The 19,003-nt window shown below is 42.1% G+C and overlaps 1 protein-coding gene across 1 annotated transcript in view; it reads right to left on the reverse strand.

Moving 5' to 3' along the window:
* Positions 1-19,003, reverse strand: part of LOC144791093 (serotransferrin-A-like) — a 171,732-nt gene that overhangs the window by 11,466 nt on the left and 141,263 nt on the right. The window contains exons 12-14 of the mRNA XM_078665749.1: positions 14,872-15,021; positions 8,252-8,399; positions 4,796-4,860 (exon numbers count right to left, since the gene is read on the reverse strand). Coding sequence (XP_078521875.1) covers positions 4,796-4,860; positions 8,252-8,399; positions 14,872-15,021 — 363 coding nt within the window. The remainder of the gene's footprint in view (positions 1-4,795; positions 4,861-8,251; positions 8,400-14,871; positions 15,022-19,003) is intronic.

Below are 19,003 nucleotides of genomic sequence, written 5' to 3' on the forward strand. Positions count from 1 at the left end.
CAACATAGTACCCAAGCCACAAAGAGCCGGTTCAACAATGGTAAATTTATTCACAAATGTATTTTTAGGTCTGATTTTATCTTTTTTATGTCTGTCAGGAATTCACACAGGGTTTCCTGGCATGCGTAAACCCATTTATAGTAATGGAGCCTTAGTCACAAGCCAGAAGACCTCTGCAGCCATAAATTCCACTCAAGGGATGAAAAGTCCGTGTTCCAAGGGGTGGTGTGCCTACCCTTCTATGGTGGGAAAGGGAATCGATTAGCTGGGTGTCCTCCGCTAAGACGGCAGCCGTGAAATAAAGGAAACATAAAATGATAATAACTTGAGGTTATTATCATTTTATGTTTTCCTACTGCTGGAGTTTCGCGGGCGGGGCTGCTCCGATGACAGAGGAGCAGGTGGAGGAGTGGTTTTCCCCCTCCAAGTGTGCATGAATGTTTGTCCAAACTGCCATGCGCACTTTACATGTTCTCCACGCAGGCTGCATTACAGCCTGCGTGGAGAACTTTCACAGGCTCCCATTCCCTGGATGAGCACCGAACCACTGAGCTCAGACCAATCACAACACTGCCTTGCAGTGCTGCGATTGGCTCAGGGGAGCCTGGGTGCCTCCTGTTCCAGCCCCAAGGGAGAGACGGAGGAGAGACGCAGCAATCAGGTAATTATTGGTTTCTTTTATAATCGGCCTTACTCCCCCGGCTGCCCCCCCCCCACCCCTGATTCGTACCCGCCGCCACTGAAATCGATCACCCGAGATTAGGTTGAGGTTTAGGGAAAAGGGTTTCTCCAAGGGGAAATATAATTTTCACATAGGAAAAAAATGTGTATTTGCATAGAGGACTTTATTCGTTCTGAGTCGGCTTCTCTGCTATGGAGAAATCTGTGCAGCGACACCTGACCAATCCTTGGAGTATGTCTGGAAACCTGCGCCTCACATAGCTTTGCAAGTGTACTCCAGGGTAGGTTGATAAATAGGAAAAGTACACCCAGGCAGAAGAAGGGATTACCACCCTACCTGTTATGTGAATCAGGTCCTACGAATACACAGAAATTCACGTTGAATCAAACAAATTACCTGCAGCCTGAGGCACAATGAAAGCGGTAACTCTCACAAACAGACCTTCAAGCACCAGACACCGCACCTGTTTCCATAGCTGGCTATGTATATGTGCAGTTCCCTTTAAACAAACTACATTAACTGACTGCATTTTAAAACAACTATTGGCAAGTAAGGATCCATGTTTTCAGTTTTTACTGATTTTTACAGATAAATACAGACAGAAAACATTGATTTTCTTGTCTGTATTTATTTTTAAATGTTGTAAAAACAGAAATGGGTTGCTTTTTGCGTTATTCTAAATACTGTCTGCCATGAATGCCAGGCCAACAGATGTGTGGAGTTATTTATTTATTTATACAATTTGTAAAGCGCGCAAATACCCGTGGGTCTCTCGGCGCTATGGACAGAGAGCCAGACCCAAAGATTGTAGACTATTGGCTGAAAAGCAATGTTTTTGTCATTTTCCTGAAGGCAAGTAGGGGCGGCCTGGATTTCATGTGGGTTGGGAGAGAATTGGATTGATAGATTAGGAATTTTAGTAAAGAGTCTTTAGAAGCAGTAGATATGCATTGATTTATCTTCTGCGGGTGTTCACAGCACTGAAACCTGGCAGACATTCACGCATGAGTGCATATTCATCGGTTAAATAAATGTGGAAATATACTAATTTCAGCTTAATTTTTGCACAAATTCCCAAATAAATATAGATAAAAACATAAAATTAGCAAAAAATAAATATGGATAAATACTGATGGAAATGGCAAAAAAATAAATAACATAAAACCGGGAACCCTAGTTATAAGTAAGAACCATTGTCTTTGCCCAAGTTTGTTAGCAGCACCCCAGTGTCAGGATGAGAAGGTGTTGTTGTTCTCCCTGAACAGGAATACTAACCTAAAGGGTATTATTCATCGCGGCAAGGAGCCTCATGATAGGCAGCAGCAACCCTTCTGGAAACTAGAGAGCCTGATCCATGATGCATGCCTGAAGTCTTGTGTGAACACCTGTCTTGCTGCTGATCTCAGAAGACTGTAGCCATCTTGAGGTCTAACTGCCCTGATCTGAAAAAGAATATGCCAGTGTGGCGCCTGTCTGTGGTAAAGCTCATACTTTAGCACTCACAAAGGCATCTACAATGACTGCTACAGTAAAAATGCATGTTATATATATTGCCTGTGATTAGAACTATATAGGTTAGATGTACAAACACTCACATTTGAGAGTCACAAATTGCGGCAAATTGCGACTTTCAAATGTGAATGTACAACAGGGCCTCAGACACTGTTTGCGATTCCTAATGGGGTCACAAATTGCATGCATCATGAATATTAATGAGACAGGCACAATTTGCGACTCAATCCCAGGGATAGTGGCCTGCTGCGGTCAGCAGACCACCATGTCTGGGACTGCTTTTAAATAAAGCAGTCTTTTTTTGTTTTAATGCAGCCCATTTTCCTTAAAGGAAAACGTGATGTATTTAAAAAAAGGAAAAATGAAACTTTTCAGTTTCATTTTTTTAATGGCAGGCCACTGGGACCACTGCCTGCTCTTAAAAATGTTTTCTCACATACTCACAAAGGGGAAGGGGTCCCCTGGGGCCCCCTCCCCGGTTGTGAGTGGCTTATCACCTACTTGAAGTAGGTGGTAAACTGCAAGTGTTTTGTGGCCGCAAATGCAGTAGCAAAACAATTGTACATGGCATGGTGACTCCCTATTAGGAAGGGATGCCCCTTCCCAATAGCGGGAGTCGCAAATGCTATTTTGCGAGTCAGTGACTCGCAAAGTAGCATTTGTACATGACATTACCTTTTTTGTGGTCGCAAACGGGAGGATCTCCCATTTGCAGCTGCAAAAACGAGTCATACTTCTGGCCCTATATTTGATAAAGTTTTCCTATTTTTTGAAAGGTTAAACCATTCTCTGTGGGAGCAAGTGAAGTTTCCTGAGGACAAGACAAACACTACGGCACTGTCAGGTATGCATATTAGTGATGCAATGGAGAAAGCAGCATTACCAGCTTTGCGGCACCCAGCACTGTTTTACCTTGCTCTGCCTACATTAGTGAATTAGTAAACCTCAACCTGAAGCCTTGCAGATATATCAATGGGATTCAGTATTGACACTGGAAGCAGTCTTTGAAAATGATAAAATAACATCAATGAAGTAATACAGTGGCCTAACGAAACTTGAATTGAAGTCGCTGCAAAGTACATGGAGCCCCCCCCCCCCCCACGCTCTGGACCCAGTCAGGAGTTCTCAGGGCAGAGGCCCACTGTCCGTGCACAGTGCTGGAGGAGGTCCCCATGATCTCGCCCCCCCTTCCCTGCACCACAGGGCCCAATGTTACACCACTGGTTGCTAATGTTACGCCGCTGAAGTACTACTCGAATGCATAATTTGGAAATGTGTGCCTACAGTTGTTTTGGGACAATCAGGCTGTTTTGCCAATTTCTCTTGCAAATTTGAATGTTTGTCACCTTTCTTAATATTCATACTATGAGCAGCTTTGATTCACAAGATTGATTTTTAGAACACACTACAAATTGAAAATGTATTCTTTGCTTCTCCTCCCTTAGAACAAAGGCCAATTTCGAGTCCGTTTGTTGGAGTTGGACTACACTTGTGCCTTTTCGTTCTGATTTTTGATTTAAGCAGGGCAAACCCTGCCCATATGGAATAAAGTACTGAAGGAGGCAGGGCCTGTTTAGCAGCACTAGGCTCGCCAGTCTTTGTTGCGGTACCCCTTGAGGCCTTCTTCTCCATGGATTCCCTCACTACCACCCATCAACGGTGCCCCTCATCTTTCTATAGCCACTAACTCACAATTATTTAATTTCTTTTATACCTTTTTCATCTCAATGCATGGTTTCAGAGTGCTTCACATCACACACACATATACTATAGAGACAATGCATTATAAAAGTGTGTAAATTAGTGTGCAGGAAATGGTATTCAAGACAATGAGGGCTACATGCTGTAGGTGTACAGGTCATTCATACAGATAAGCATTATATGGTAAGAGTGCTTGGTATGGAACAACACATACGGGATTTAAAACATTGCACTATGGTTTGCGCTGTCTTTACCAATAAGAATTTATTTTTAACCAATGGAACCCTTCAGCAACCTTGCAATATTATTAGATTGAGGAAAAAACAATAAGGTTCTAAATTAATACCTTCTGTTAGGAAACAGCTTTTTAATTCTGGTTCAGAGTTCACTCTGATATGTAAGGAGGATTGTTACTTATAAACTGCAAGTAACAAAAGGAGCTCTTTAACATAAGTAGTAACCCTCAGGGCTATCTACATAATAAAGAAACCTGTGATCTGCAAGTTACACTTTAAGCTGCTGTGCTACTTTATGACGAGTCAAAAATGTCACTAGACAAAGCACATATCTCTCCAGCAAGTACCATAATCACCAGACTTATCTTGCCATTATTTTTAACACATGAAAATTGCTGGCCACACAATGATCTATAGAAGGCAGCTACTGTCTCATTTGCTACGCCTGACTAGTCTGCTCTGTTCTCTCATCCCGTCAGAGCACAAATGTTGCCTTCTCAAGCTTGGCACCTGGCGCAGCGGCACTTGTCGTACACCCTAAAGCGGGCATTGAAAGGAAAGGTAATGCCATGCCTTTTAGCCCACTTTCTCCCTATAATCAGAAACTAAATTAGAATTAGAAGAGGGTAGATAGTTTCCCGCTCGGTACTTCTTCATAAATTACCATCTGTGTTTTCAAAAATGGTGGTGTGCTTCATAAAACCAACATCTCCTGCCTCCACCAAGCACCTGTGGAGAAAAAACAAAATGTAAGGAGTTTGACAAAAACAAGGGCATATTACCAACAAGTAGCGATATTTATCGCTAAATAGGCTTAGCGACGATTTTATTATCGCTGCCTATCGCTGGATATGTTAGCGGAGAAAACATGCTATTAGCAACGTTTTTCTCCATTGTGCTAAAATATCCAGCGATAGCGGCGAAATGCGTGAATATCGCTGAGAATACAGCGATATTCACGCTTTAGCGGCGAAATGCTCTTAGCCTTGTTATCCACCTCCCATTGGATAACATGGCTAAAAACTGGTCGGGGCAGGTGTTAGTATTTGGAGATATTCGCGCTTAGCGCAAATATTTCCGACGCTACGCCTGCCTTGCTAATAGGCGATAGCGATGTTAGCAACTGCTTTCAGTCGCTAACTGGTTGGGTACGCCCACTTTGCATGTCATTAGCGATAAACATCGCTGACATGCAAAGCAAGCCCCAAACCGCTCGCTATCGCCTAAAAGCTGTCGCTAACATCAGTTAGCGACAGCTTGCTAATAGGGCGATAGAATTATCGCCGCATAGCGGCCGAAAACGGCCGCTAAATCGGCGATAATTGCCTATCGCTCCCCTTGGTAATATGCCCCACAGTACTGAGTGGCAGTACAAACCTACATAAGCTACTTCTCATGATAAGCCAGTGGCTTTGTGTCTGATTTTTGGTGGCAGTGGTAGCATCCTGGACACTCCTTGAATTGTACACAAAACACGTGATCAGATAGGAGAAAAAGGGATAAAGTAAGGTCGGGCAAAGTAACTGCCCTAGTTACATCTAAGGTCTAGCCATACATAGCCCCATTCTTTCATCTTTATCTATTGCCTCTCCACAGTACACAGTACTCCCCATTTGTAGCCTTGTCAGATCTAGGAAACGTATAACAAATAACTAAGTTCCAAGCATTGATCCACCTATTATTATTGGTGTCCAAGGAATGTAGTCGATAATTTAATAAACTTTTGTGACCCTGGCGTAGTTAGGTACCTACGGAGGAACAACAGACCCTTGTGCGACCTCTCCTGAAATATGGATCACATTGTCACTGGACATGATCTCAAGTTGGTGTCGCTCATTTTCATGGGGCTTACTCTCGCGCAGATGCTAGCATGCCTTTGCACCTGCACCACATTGCAGATGCAGACACAATGACAAAGAAGTTATTGTGTGGTGCACTGATTATGCACCATGTAGGAGGTGGTGCAATGGTAATTGTGTCACCGGGGTACCTGGAACCCTCTCTCCTCGCAGTCATCACCACTCTTCTCTTCAAACGGAGCCAGATCCATCATCTGCGCTGAAAGGCGGACCAGCAGTTTCTAACATCTACCCTTTGTTTCACTTTTGTGCTGTTCCCAGTGCAAGCGTGACTGTGGGCCTGAACTACAGCACATTTTCTGTAATCAGTGCTTAGTCACGATCTGTATCAAGCTGACTCACTTTAGAGTGCACCATGGGGTAGATCAGGAAAGTACACACCATCTGTAATATGGCCCCTCTCTCTACTCAAAATGTTCACCAGGGATTAGTCTCAACGTTAACCTGGTTTGGATGCCACAAACCCGAAATTGTTAGAGCAGTTAGTAGCTGCTCTTTCACTCACACAGAGTAATCACAATAAAAATGTATTTGGACTCAAGGATTGGTCAAAGACACTGAACTTGCAGGGGCCTAGTTCCTTGTGATTTATTTGTGTTTAATGAGTGGACATTGACGTTTGGTATGACCGCATAGCACTGTGCGAAGTATTGAGCATGTGTTTGCTTGTGCTTGTTGGGTTACCCGCAGACTGGAGCTTAATTGGCAACATTCTGTCTCCGTGCTTCAGAGTTCGGATGCCCATGCCCCTGTGTCTGTGTCTTATTATCCATATATACTGGTCTCCTTTCCCTCTGTATTTGTCTCTCGGCCCGTGTCTCTTTGATACTACCTGTGTTCTGTCTGTATCCTGCGTCCCCGTGTCCATGTCACCTTCCCACCATGTCCCTGTCTTCCTTTCCATATGACCCCTGTCTGTGTTCATCCATCTCAGTATCCATTTCTTCTTCCTGTCCACATGACAACTGTTCAACTCTCTGTGATAATCCATCCTATTATCCATGCCCCCAACCCAGTGTGCCTTTCCTCTATCCACAATTCCACCTATTTCACTTCCTGTGATCCCCTGACAATATCTGTGTCCTCCTTTCCCAGGTCTGCGACTTCCTGACCTAGTTTTCATCTCTTAATGACCTTATGCTTTCTCTTCTAATGTTACCCAGTGCCAATGTCTATATCTCCCACTCGCAGTATCCACATCTCCCTGCCCCAGTGTTTGGATCTCTCCTTTGCCCCAGTGGCCCTGTCGTCAGCTTCACAAATGATCAAATTCACAAAATAATGCTATTTATAGTTTGCAGCAGAATGCTGGATGATAAATATCCAGCACGCTTCCAGCAGCCTCATGTGCCTATTTTGTGTGAGTCCATTTTCATCTGATAAACTCTTCATTCCCAATATAAATTGTTACTTGCTGGTATCTGAAAGGCCGTTATTTGTGAAAGTTATTGATTAAAGTAAAATAATTTGTCTCCAGTTCTGAAAAAGAGCAACCAAAATGTGTTGAGAATTTCTGAAATATTTCTGATGTGCGTTTCCATTGTTGGGCTGTCCACTTGTTAGTAATAGCTCAGAAAGCCCCACAAATTGAAGAAATTCATCTAGGCTATGTCAGGTTAGGATATTTTCTCAGACAGATTTTCTTAAGGGGAACGTACTTCTTATATTTATTAGCAATTCGTGTTGCCCCATGCCTTCGTAGAGCACTGTGTAGTGGTGTTTCTTATATAGTAACACAATGCGTACGCAGTTTTGTGGAGAACAGCGGCCATTTAAAGCCAAATCTGTCTAATTTGTACTCATCTAGAGTTCTCTACATCTAGTACATTTCATCCAACCAGTTTTTTAGTGGTGAATGGAAAACTTTAAATCTCAAGGATGCGTCAGCCATTTTTAGTATCGGTTGTACCCAGATAGTTGTGTTTGTGCAAGGACTGTGGTAAAGCCATACACTATCAGTGCTTTCTCATGCTGCCTTCAAGTGGTGTGGCGACCTCACTGGAGGCAAGGATAAAATGCCCTCTCCTTCACTGCACACATTATCCACCACTGCCACCCACTCCTGCTCTGGGGCTGCCCGGGTGCCATTAGCAGGAAGTAATGTCCATCTACTAATTAGAGATCAAACAAGCTGCCCTTCTCCACCCTTCGCAGAGACTGCACCCTCTGGTCAGGGGATCCATGTCACATGTTCAGTGTTATCCAATTGCATGAGAGAATGCCACACTTAAGGATACTTTAAACAAATGTGTCCCCTTTACCTCAAGGCACCGGAGTACCCATAGTACAGTTCTTTGCTGCTGGCCTGGCACTTGCTTTCTTCTCCTTTGAGTCCAGGGTTTCCAACACAGAGGGCACAAAGTTTAGAGTTTGGGTCAGCCCCAGGGGCACAGCTCTCACTGAAAACGTCTGTTGAAAAAACACAAAAAACAAGTTCATTGGCCACAGCTGTCAATTTAGTTTCAATCTAGGCCAAAAATAGACCTGGGAAAAATTTGAATTAAGCAATTTACCAATCTTGTGTTATATGAAATGTGCAAAATACACAAAATTGGAAATTATGCTTTTTCGTGTCATTATATACCACCCGCCTACAGCTTTAATCAGAAATTGGCAAAATATTTTCTGCTCAACTAGTTTCCTGCTCGATCTTGCATGCTTTATTTGAGACATGCCCTCACCTAACATGTTCATACAACATAATGAAAAATCACGTCATGCCATTCTCATCATTTCAGCAATTTGATGAACAAAGATGTCACACAAGCTTAGCTGAAATGTTCTATAGTGTAAGTGAAGAAAGGAGCTTCAAGAGGTGCTAGGCTTGCTTTGACAAGCCAGACCAACCACTCATTATTGTCTTTATATTTTTGTGGTTTGGTGTGCTTTTCCTTATTGCCAAACTCTGAAGTAAATACAAAATGGATAAGATGATCATGGAACTGATTTGCTGAAATAACAGTGAAGAGGCAACAGGTGCCCACTGAATTCGGCCCAAATCACATCCCCGGAGGTAAGGTCAAATGAACTTGACAGCTGGGTTTATGGTTGAGATTGACTTTAATGGGGTTAGCGGGAACTCCGGTGCGTTTTTGTGGCGGTCACAGATTTAGTTAGCTTTAGGGACACTTGCCAGAAGCCCCCAGTGGCTGCAATAAAATGCGACTTTTAATCTGCGTCTAATGTACGGGGTGCTGTAGGTCCAACAAGAGGGTTTGATAAGTAAACATCATGGCTGTTGAGTTTCTCCACATTCATGTAACAACCAGTTGCTGGCCAGTTTTTCCAGAATTCTCAATTTAAGAGTTCCAACAACAACTAAAAAATTTACTGTATCGCTAAAATCAGGGCTATTGTGGTCTATTGCACTGAAGCAATCATCTGCCTAAGACTCCGGTAGAATTTACCGCATAGTCACCACCATGAGCGAGTCAGTGGGGTTAAATAGGTGGAATGAATCAAGGTGGGAGTGATGGTTCAGGATGGTATGGAAGGCACTGATTCCTAATGCCATTAGAGAAAATCAAGGCTAACAGCACGCGTTCCACTCCTGAAAAGCATGCACCCCATTTAGATGCTCTTCCCACACTGAAAATCACACTTATATTAAACAAGAGACCCCGAACCCTGAATTAAGGACATTGCATAAACTTGTAAATTACAAATAATGTCAACTTTTTGAGTGCCCTGTTAATTCCGATTGGCCAAGTAATGGCAATTCCGGGACCGTGAAAATGAAGGAGTATAACTCTGGGCAACTAGAAATGAGGCCCCTGGTGTAGATAGAAAGTGAATACATAACAAGTAATTCTGCAATCCAAACCAATCCTGCTGTTGAGAGGTTTTGGTAACATCAAAAAACATGAGTCCGAAGTCTAAGTGGTTTGTAAATAACACCAGCACACCTAGACAGCAGTACAAATATATACAATATAGCAATATCATAGCATATTATAGCATAAATACATGGTACCCATTATGTATTTCTTATATTACATATTTATTTTGGGTATCTTAGCTTGAAATTGCTATTTTATTAACTGTGCAGTCAATAATGAGCACTGGTTTGATATAGAATCTTTATGCTTTGGTTGCCTTTCTTGAACAAATTATTATTCAAACACTGGGGAATGGTGAGGATCAGTGCATTTAGGAGATTCTGTGTCTGCAGCATTTACCACATAGTTACGTATTTATGGCCTTTGCCACAAGATTTGCAAATGTCACTGAAACCATTGTTTATATCTCAAATGGCAAAAATAATACTGACCATAAATGTGCCATATAATTTGCATTTTTGCTGCATAAATTAGAAAACTTTGCAGCATATTCGGTCCTCTATGCTGCATAATCCTTGTAGCACTTCGTTTCATCCATTTTAACTAAAACGTTTTTGTGAAATCTGCAAATTTTGCACATCATTTGCCTGATGCAAATGCAGTAAATCTATAATTATTTGTTAAATCTACAACTGAAGTGCATTAAATCCTCTTCCCCTGGCCATTGTCCAACAATTTATTCAGGAAATGTGAAACAAAACATTCTAATTGCCATCAGTATCCTCTGCGAGCTGAAATTTGAAAAATAGTTTTTCAAGATAACTAATACAAAATAAACTTGTGAAATAAAAACAAATGAAAAGGAAAAACATGTAATTTGGTCCAATATTTCCATCTTCCTGATAGTTATAAATCATTCGGCCTTAGTTTATGTCACCAGAACCCCTATGTTGCAATATTGAACCATGTTGCACAGTTACCTGTTATGTACACTCATAAATATGCCTGAAACTGCAATTTTGTTGAAATGTGTTTTTAGGAGGGGTAGGTGAAAATCGAAGAGAGGTCACAAAAGTGACATTTCCTCTATGACTTCTCATAAGATTCTTCCCTCTCATCTGCAGAAAAAGTGTCTGAATGGAATTACACCAAACACGACATGAAAATAGAACTTCACTCAAAGAAGTGCCTATGCTTAATTTTATTTAAATATGTTCAACTGTTTTTAAAGAAATGTTAAATTAAAAAGTGTGTTCGGTGGATGTGACGGTGTTAAATCATTGCAATATCTAGACCATTAATCTGGGGATACTCCACGGATTCGCAAATCCAATAAAAAAAAAGAGTCGACATTTGACTAAACCGTTTCTCCCATTATTCCTTGCGGAATTATGAATTCACTCTGTGCTAACTGGCTGGCCATCACAGAAAAATGTCTGTTTGGCAGCTTTGATTCAATACTGTGCACTCCCCGCTGTGTTAGGAAAAATAAAAATAAAATGAGCATAAGGCAAAGTGAGCCAATCCTGACTCTCAGGTCTATGTGGGAAAGTCTCAAAGGGCCCCCTCTGGGATCAAACCTAATATTAATAAAATTATTTTTATTGCAGGATTTTCGAATCTTATACTGGATTCATTCACAAATCCTAGGTCCTACATTGGGTCTGTGATATACTTGGAGTCTCACAATTATGAATCCATACTACCAAATCCTGATTTAATGTTATTAATTTAGTGCACTATAGCTGCGCTTAGCCAACCACCCTCTGCGCATGTCCTTAGACTATGTGCAGCATGATTTGTCAATCAATCAATCAGGGGTTCATATAGAACGCCTATTCACCCATGAGGGTATCACGGGGGAAGGGGCTGCTGATCGACCTGGGCCAGTTTGACGGTCCAAAACACTAGGGTGCAGGGCCTGGCTGCACACCAAATGCAATACATACGACCTCACAATAATCATTCCAATGAGCAACCACACCTACAAGCAAACTGTAATCAAACAACAACACATACTCAAACCAAATTGACCTCCCCTGATGAACCCACACCACAACGTACCTGAGACAACTCTACTGGCTCCCTGTAAAAAAGAGATGCCAATTCAAGCTGCAGACCGTAGCACACAAGGCCCTACACAACCAAGGACCCGCCTACATCAACCACTGCTTGAACTTCCACCAGCCATTGAGAAGAAAATTACACTCTGCCTCCCTTTCACAAGCCAGCACTTCCTGATTCTTCCAAAGCAGAAGTGGAGGACGCTCCATCTCCTACAATGCAGCAAGACCTAGAACAGCCTCCCCACGCAGCTCTGGACCATCTCCTCACATTATGTAATTCCAAAAGGCCCTCAAGATCTGAATGAGCCAACGGAACCTACAAGCGCCTGGATACTCTTTTGGGTTATTAACTGCGCTTTATAAATCCTGATTGATGGATTGAATATATAATACAACATTCATTTTCATCTCTTTTAAAGCAGTAAGTGTAATGCAATATATAAACTCATCTATAATATTATTTACAACATTTGCATCTGTCTTATTAAGGGTAAGATCATGAGCATTACATTTTGTGTGAGAGTTGTGGTTTACATGGCCATAATGGATTGTGGTCTGTTGAAAATGGCACTTTCTGCAGGATTACCCTCAAACGTTTTGCCTTTCTCCCCCCCTTTTTGCTGAATTCATTATTTCTGTATCTAGGACTCTGGGCACGTTACCACTGCTAACCAGTGCTAAAGTGGGTGTGCGCTGTACTCTAAACATGGTAACATTGGCTTATATACAATTGACTAATTTAAGTTACCTATAAGTCTCTAATAAAGCACACTCCATGCGCTTAGGGCATGTAAATTAAATGCTACTAGTGGGCCTGCCACACTGATTGTACCTCCCACTTCAGTAGCCTGCCATTACAGAGCCTGTGTGTGCAGTTTTAAACTGCTATTTCGACCTGGCAAGTTAAACCTGTTGCCAAGCCCAAACCCTTCTTTAATACATATAAGTCTGCCCTACAGCAGTCCTAGGCAGCCCTATGGGCAGGGTGCAGTGTATTTAAAAGGTAGGGCATGTACCTCTGAGGTTTACATGTCCTGGTAGTAAAAAATGATCAAATTCATTTGTCACTACTGAAAGGCCTATCTCTCCCATAGGTTAACATTGAGGTTGCATTAAAGCACCTTTTACGTGTAATTTCCAATTGGGAAAAGATAGAAATTGGGAGTTTGGTGTCTCTGGACTTACAATTTAAAATCAAGACTCATGGTGTAGTCAGATTTTAAATTGTAAGTCTGAAAATGGCACTTTTAGAAAGTTTATATTTTCTTTCTTTACCCATTCTGTGCCTCTGCCTGTCTCTGAATACACATCTGGGTTGGGTGACAGCTGGGCTTTGTGCATTTCCTCTAGACAGTCGCACACAAAGGGAGCTGTGGTGTGACATTTGCATCCTGATGGCCCATCACCAGGCTGATGGGCCTTTCTGAACTAGAGTGGGAGGGAGGAGCTGACGCTTACTTTTGAATGTGGCTGTGCCTGTCCCCACACAAATGATGCACACCCCCTTCAGTGAATCTGCAGCCAGGACAGAAAAGGCATGGTCCAGGTGATCATCAAAGGCCTCTTTGAAGTCTCCCCTACTTCGAAGGCACAACTGAGTAAGTGTACTGGACCCCTGACTCTTACCAAATCAGACCTTTGCTGGAACCAAGGACATTCTACCAGGAAGATGAGCTAATATGCTGCAGGAGGGACTGTCGCTTTGCCATGTTGGCCTGCTGTCTGCTGCTTTTTGCCTGGGAGTGAAAAGGACTGAACCTGTTCTCTACATCCTTGCACCCAAGTTTCTCCAAGGACTGGCTGGCTTGCCCCCTGTTTTGAAATCTCAGCCATCAAAGACTTCCCTAAACTCTTCAACAGCATCTGGACTCTGCTATCTGTGAGTCCTGTCCTTCCAAGTGGTGCCAATCAAGTCCTGGGCCCTTGAAAGGTGATTTCTTCTGTCTGTACCATCAATGTTGACGCAGTGAAGACTTTGTGCTGACCTGAACTGACGCATTGCCATTTGACCCCGATGCAGGAGCCTATCGATATCACCGTGTTTGAATGCGTGGCGCGACGACGACAGGCAGCACAACTCACAGATGACGCATCACCTGCATCATAAAGGGGTTCGTAGACGGCGCCTTCATCGATGATGTGGGTCGGTGCCGGTGCTTCGCCTCCATCCACAGAATCGATGATGATGCAGCACCACCTTGGCTATTAGCATTGAGTCACTGATGTCATTGCTTGCTCCGTCCAAGGTACTTTATCAGCAGGACCTGTCTGATTCCAGTAGCTGGCCTGCCCTCCATTGCAGTTGGACTGAACTTTGGATCTACCCTGATCTAGCGCAAACTCAAATAACCTTTTAATACTAATGACTTGTATGCACTATATTGCAGTTTATTCTTTAAAAGTTCACATTTCAACTTGTACTTATTGTTTTTTTGTGCTTTTGGTCTTGTTTTACTAAGATAAAAATTATCTTTTTTGCAAAGCTTATGTGGAGTCATTTTGTGGTGTTTTTACTGTTACTGTAATATAAGTGTTGCACAAATACTTTACACATTGCCTCTTAAGTTAAGCCTAACTGCTCTGTGCCAAGCTACGAGAGGGTGAGCACAGTATGATTTAGGTTATGTATCTGACTTATCCTGACGAGGATTGTGGTCTCTACTTGGACAGGGTGCAAACCTCTGCCAACTAGAGACCGAATTTGTAACATGGTCTTATTCATAACGTGGGAATTTCAGTGTTTTTTTTTCAATTTTAACATGTAACCATGACAGCACTTCATTTTTATTAAAGTAGATTTTTGAATTTGTTTGCACATACATTGAGGTTTTATAACTAAAGCTACCCATAACTTCACTTTAGCTATTGGGGTTTAATTATACATTTGTGGGCGATATGGAAAAGGATACTGCAACTTTGTGTCAATAAATATTTGTGAATAATATTCTATAAGGGAATGTTGAGGCATTAGTAGTTCATATTGCTGTATACTTGGGTGAGCACTGAATATGAGCCACAGTGCAGAAGAGTACCTACCAAATTTGCAGTCTTTCGAAAGATGACCCACTGGTATATTCCATCCGGCTGTTCTGTCCTTGCCTGTGTGACATGCCTTCTTGTTTTGCAGATTTTTCCAGGTAATGGTTGGGTCGCTTTTCTTCACAACTGCCACAGCATAGTATGTGCCTTCGGCGATGAGAAGAAAACTGTGTGTTAGTTTGAGTGGAACAAGCATCTCACAACGACAGAAACATTGCCCTATGTGGTTCATTCACAATCTCAATAATTCAGTTTTGCATTGTGTGCAATGGGGATGTGTGCAGAAAGATGCCTACCTCTAGACATACAATACAAGTAATGGGAAGGGACTCTTGCATGCACTAGCTTAGATGATGTCAAGCCTGGTAACCTCTGCTGTCCTAGCCTTATGCCAAACCCCAGGCTGTTTTCGCAGCTTCGACTGTAAATTACTTTTGCTGAGATTATCATGGCACACCTACCCACTTAATGTTTTATCATGATTCCTCACCACATGTCCTCCATATATTACAGAGTCCTTTAGGGCAACCTTTGTTTAGTGAAGGTTTTTTACCTTAAGTGCAAATTCACACATCATGTGCTTCAATTACGATTGTTACCTTCAAGTGTGGCCGCCTGCCCCCCCAACAGTTTTCCCACAAGTCACTATTACAAGTGGTGTGATACAGTTCAAACCCTCTAGATTTTTTCCACCTTAAAATTTGAATTTGACGGTGATACATTATTCAGTGAACATGGGGCCCATGCAAATGTTGGTGCAGAATTTTGCATGTTGTGCCTCATGTTATACTCGATATTTTTAGGGGTGTAGCTGTAATCGGTGCATTGCATAACACATGGTAAATTCCAAACCCCGAGGCTTTTGGATTTCACCAAGTGCAAGATAAAGCAGAAAATCTTCCGAACACTCGTGATAGAGGACTTGGTGGTGACAGCCGATTGGTAAAAGCTGGATCTCAGACTGGTGAGAATTGGCAAGACTGAGATGCAAACCTGGGAGTCTGGTAGTTATTTAAATTCCACTGTCTTTGAATACAGCCTTTCTTTAAAATATGTGGTTAGATGCGAGCTGTATCTTGAAAGAGAATGTGTATATCAGGGCCTTTGATTTTCGACCTTTCTTTGCCTCACTTTCTGACATAGATGCCAATCTTTTGAAACTGGACAGTGGAAAATTTGAAAAAAATTGGCCCATTAATTTGTCCCATTGACTTACATCAAAGCCGAGGTAATTTGAGGCACGAGACAGCTGAAATGATGTCAGTTTGGGCTTCAACAATTAGAAGTCTCAAATCTGAATGGGGTCTGTTCGTATGTCTGTTTGGTAAACCTTTCAAGCAGATGATGCATTCTCTCCCTAAACGTCCTGTCTGGCTCCTGGCATTCCAGCATTCACTGGTGAAGTTATCAACTGTAATTACTCTCTTGTGGAACAAAAAAGCTACTAATCATCACACCATCTTGAAGCCCATTGTAGATGACTGGCATGCCCATTTTGTGATAGTCTGTCATCTCCTTACTCGCATGGCAAGCAAAGAACTACTTAGATTGATTGACAGATTTTTCTAACACTGAGACGAGTGTACTGATGACAAGCTAGCACTATGAAAAAAAGAATAAATAAGTAAACCACTTTGCCTTTCGGGTGCTAACAGGAATCGTGCTGTATCTAAACTGGATATATAGAGTCCTGTCTCGTGGGACCTGGATCACATCTAGGTAGCAGTCAAAGCTATTTTTACAGCAAAGTCATACGGATGTATGACATTACAACGCATGCTTTTACATCGCATGCTTTTACATCGCAGTTTTTACAACGCATACCATTACAACGCATAGCGCTTTGGGGTGCTGGATAGTGAATAGTTTAATTTACTATTCCAACTCCAGTCCCCGTGGACACTAGGGAAGGTGTTGGATAGTAAATTAAATCTATTCCCTATCCTAGAGCACCCCCCAGCGCAATGCGTTGTAATGGTGTGCGTTGTAAAAGTTGCGATGTAAAAGCACTGCGTGGTAAAAGTTGCACTGTAAAGGATGTTTCCCAAGTCATACCATAATAATGTATGGCAAACTTTTTTTCTGGACTTCTATTGTTTTCACAGGTCACCTGAAGACTTGAGTCAGGCTTAATAGCTGAACAACTGAGCCTATTTTCCTTGTTAGTAGGATTAAAGTTTGCCACGGTGGTGCTCATCCCTCAAGAAAACTCTATTAAAAGAGGGGGTGGAATCTCCAGCTGTTCTCTATAGTTACCCGTCAATTTTACTCATACAGATTAAAGGACAAAATTCCTTTAATTTTGGGACTGGCAGGACTTTCAGTTTGTTCATTTAAGTATATTTTTGGAGAAGCCTCCGGCAGAAGAGTCATACCTACAATTAGACAAGCCTTCAAATATTAGTGAATTACCAGTGAATGATTAGGGATTTGACAATGGCTGCAAGTATAAAAATACTCAAAGCACTATGAAACACTTCCAAGCCCTATGTGTTGCGCTGTTTTAATCAAATTTCTGCTAGGGCAGTATTGAAGTTAAGTAGTGGTGGGTCTTCAGAGCACAAAAGAAAGTGTGGTTGTTGTTCCAGCCCATGGAGTCCCATTCATTTCTATCCTTGACCTGACTTCTACACTGATTCTTTATAATAATGGCTGAAGCTCTTGTATAACCTACTTTTAAAATCTAATTGGCAGAAGAATAAAAACTTCTTGATAAACATTCCAGAAAAGAGCTTCTAAAAAGTTCAGTTCCTGTATGTGACACTCAAACATGTACAAATGAGGGAAAGAGGAATACGATAGAAACAAGTAAGACGTTTGATTCTTAATATAGCCTTATAGCCCGCTGTAGCGGGCTATACCGGCTATTAAAGGTCCGCTCCAGAGCTTCGGGTCGGGCCTTTAACAAGGGAGCGGGACTTTAATAGCTGGTATAGCCCAGCTACGAAGAGCTATAAGACTATTAGAGGGCAGAAAGTTCTAACAAATAAAACAAAGGCGTCTTGGAGCCCGTGGGGGTTTAAATCCCTTCGAGCTCGGAGAGGCCTTTGTTCACAGCAACAGCTGTGAACAAAAGCAACATTGGAATGTTGCTCTGCGAGCCTTTACCGGCCTGTAGAAGCGCGGAGCACTCCATTGTATTCAATGGAGTGCTCCACATTCCAATTTTCTAATGGGAATTAGAACATTGGAATGTTGAGCACTTCATTGAAAGCAATTGAGTGCTTTGGGCTTCTACTCACTAGTAGAAGCCCGGAACAACATTCCAATGCTTTTTTCCCTTTCACAGATGTTGCTATGATCATAGGCCTCTCAAAGCCCAAGGGGATTTAAACCCTCCTGGGATGCGAGAGGTCTTTGTTTTTAATAATTAGAACATTTTGCCCTCTAGGAAGCGGAATGTTCTAATAGCCTTAGACCCTCCATAGCGGGCTCAACTGGCCATTAAAGGCCTGCTCCCTTGTTAACCTCTTCGAGGCTCATGACGAGCTCAGCTCGTCATGAGGCACACTGAAGCTGTGCTCATGACAAGGTGAGCTCGTCATGAACAATGGGTTTCAAAGCTTTTCAGCATAGGAGGGGAAAAGCCATAGCAGCCAAGTGGTTAAAGTGCCTCGCCTTAGGCTCGGGCCTTTAACTCTGGAGCGGGCCTTTAATGGCGGGTAGAGCTCGCTACGTTGGACTCTAAGCCTATATTAGAAAAGTGCAACAGGTTCTTATAACTGGGGTCACTGTTGTGATAAATAAGCGGGACAGTGCAGAGGGGCACCCCTGAAGTGATGAAGACCATAATAGTAAAAGAACATGAAAAAACATGGAACAGACCTAGGGTCACAATATTATTGAGTAAGCAAAAAGAAAACTTTGAAACCACGTAACAGAGAGTTCAGTTTTCAAAGTAACATATTCTGTCACAAGTGAGTCATGAAGAAGGAGAAGTTGTGGCAATGCACTGGTGTGTATATTATCACAAAGAGAAACTAGGTAGACAGAAAACGTGTAGCCATTGTAAAAACCTTATTCTGCACAGTAAAATAAAATATTATAAATCTAAGTCTCAGAAATAACAGCTTGTGGGTTATTTGCTTCATATCTTGATTTTATAGAGGCACATTTAATAAGTTCTATA

This window comes from Lissotriton helveticus, chromosome 11 (assembly GCF_964261635.1).
Source record: "Lissotriton helveticus chromosome 11, aLisHel1.1, whole genome shotgun sequence".
NCBI lineage: Eukaryota > Metazoa > Chordata > Amphibia > Caudata > Salamandridae > Lissotriton > Lissotriton helveticus.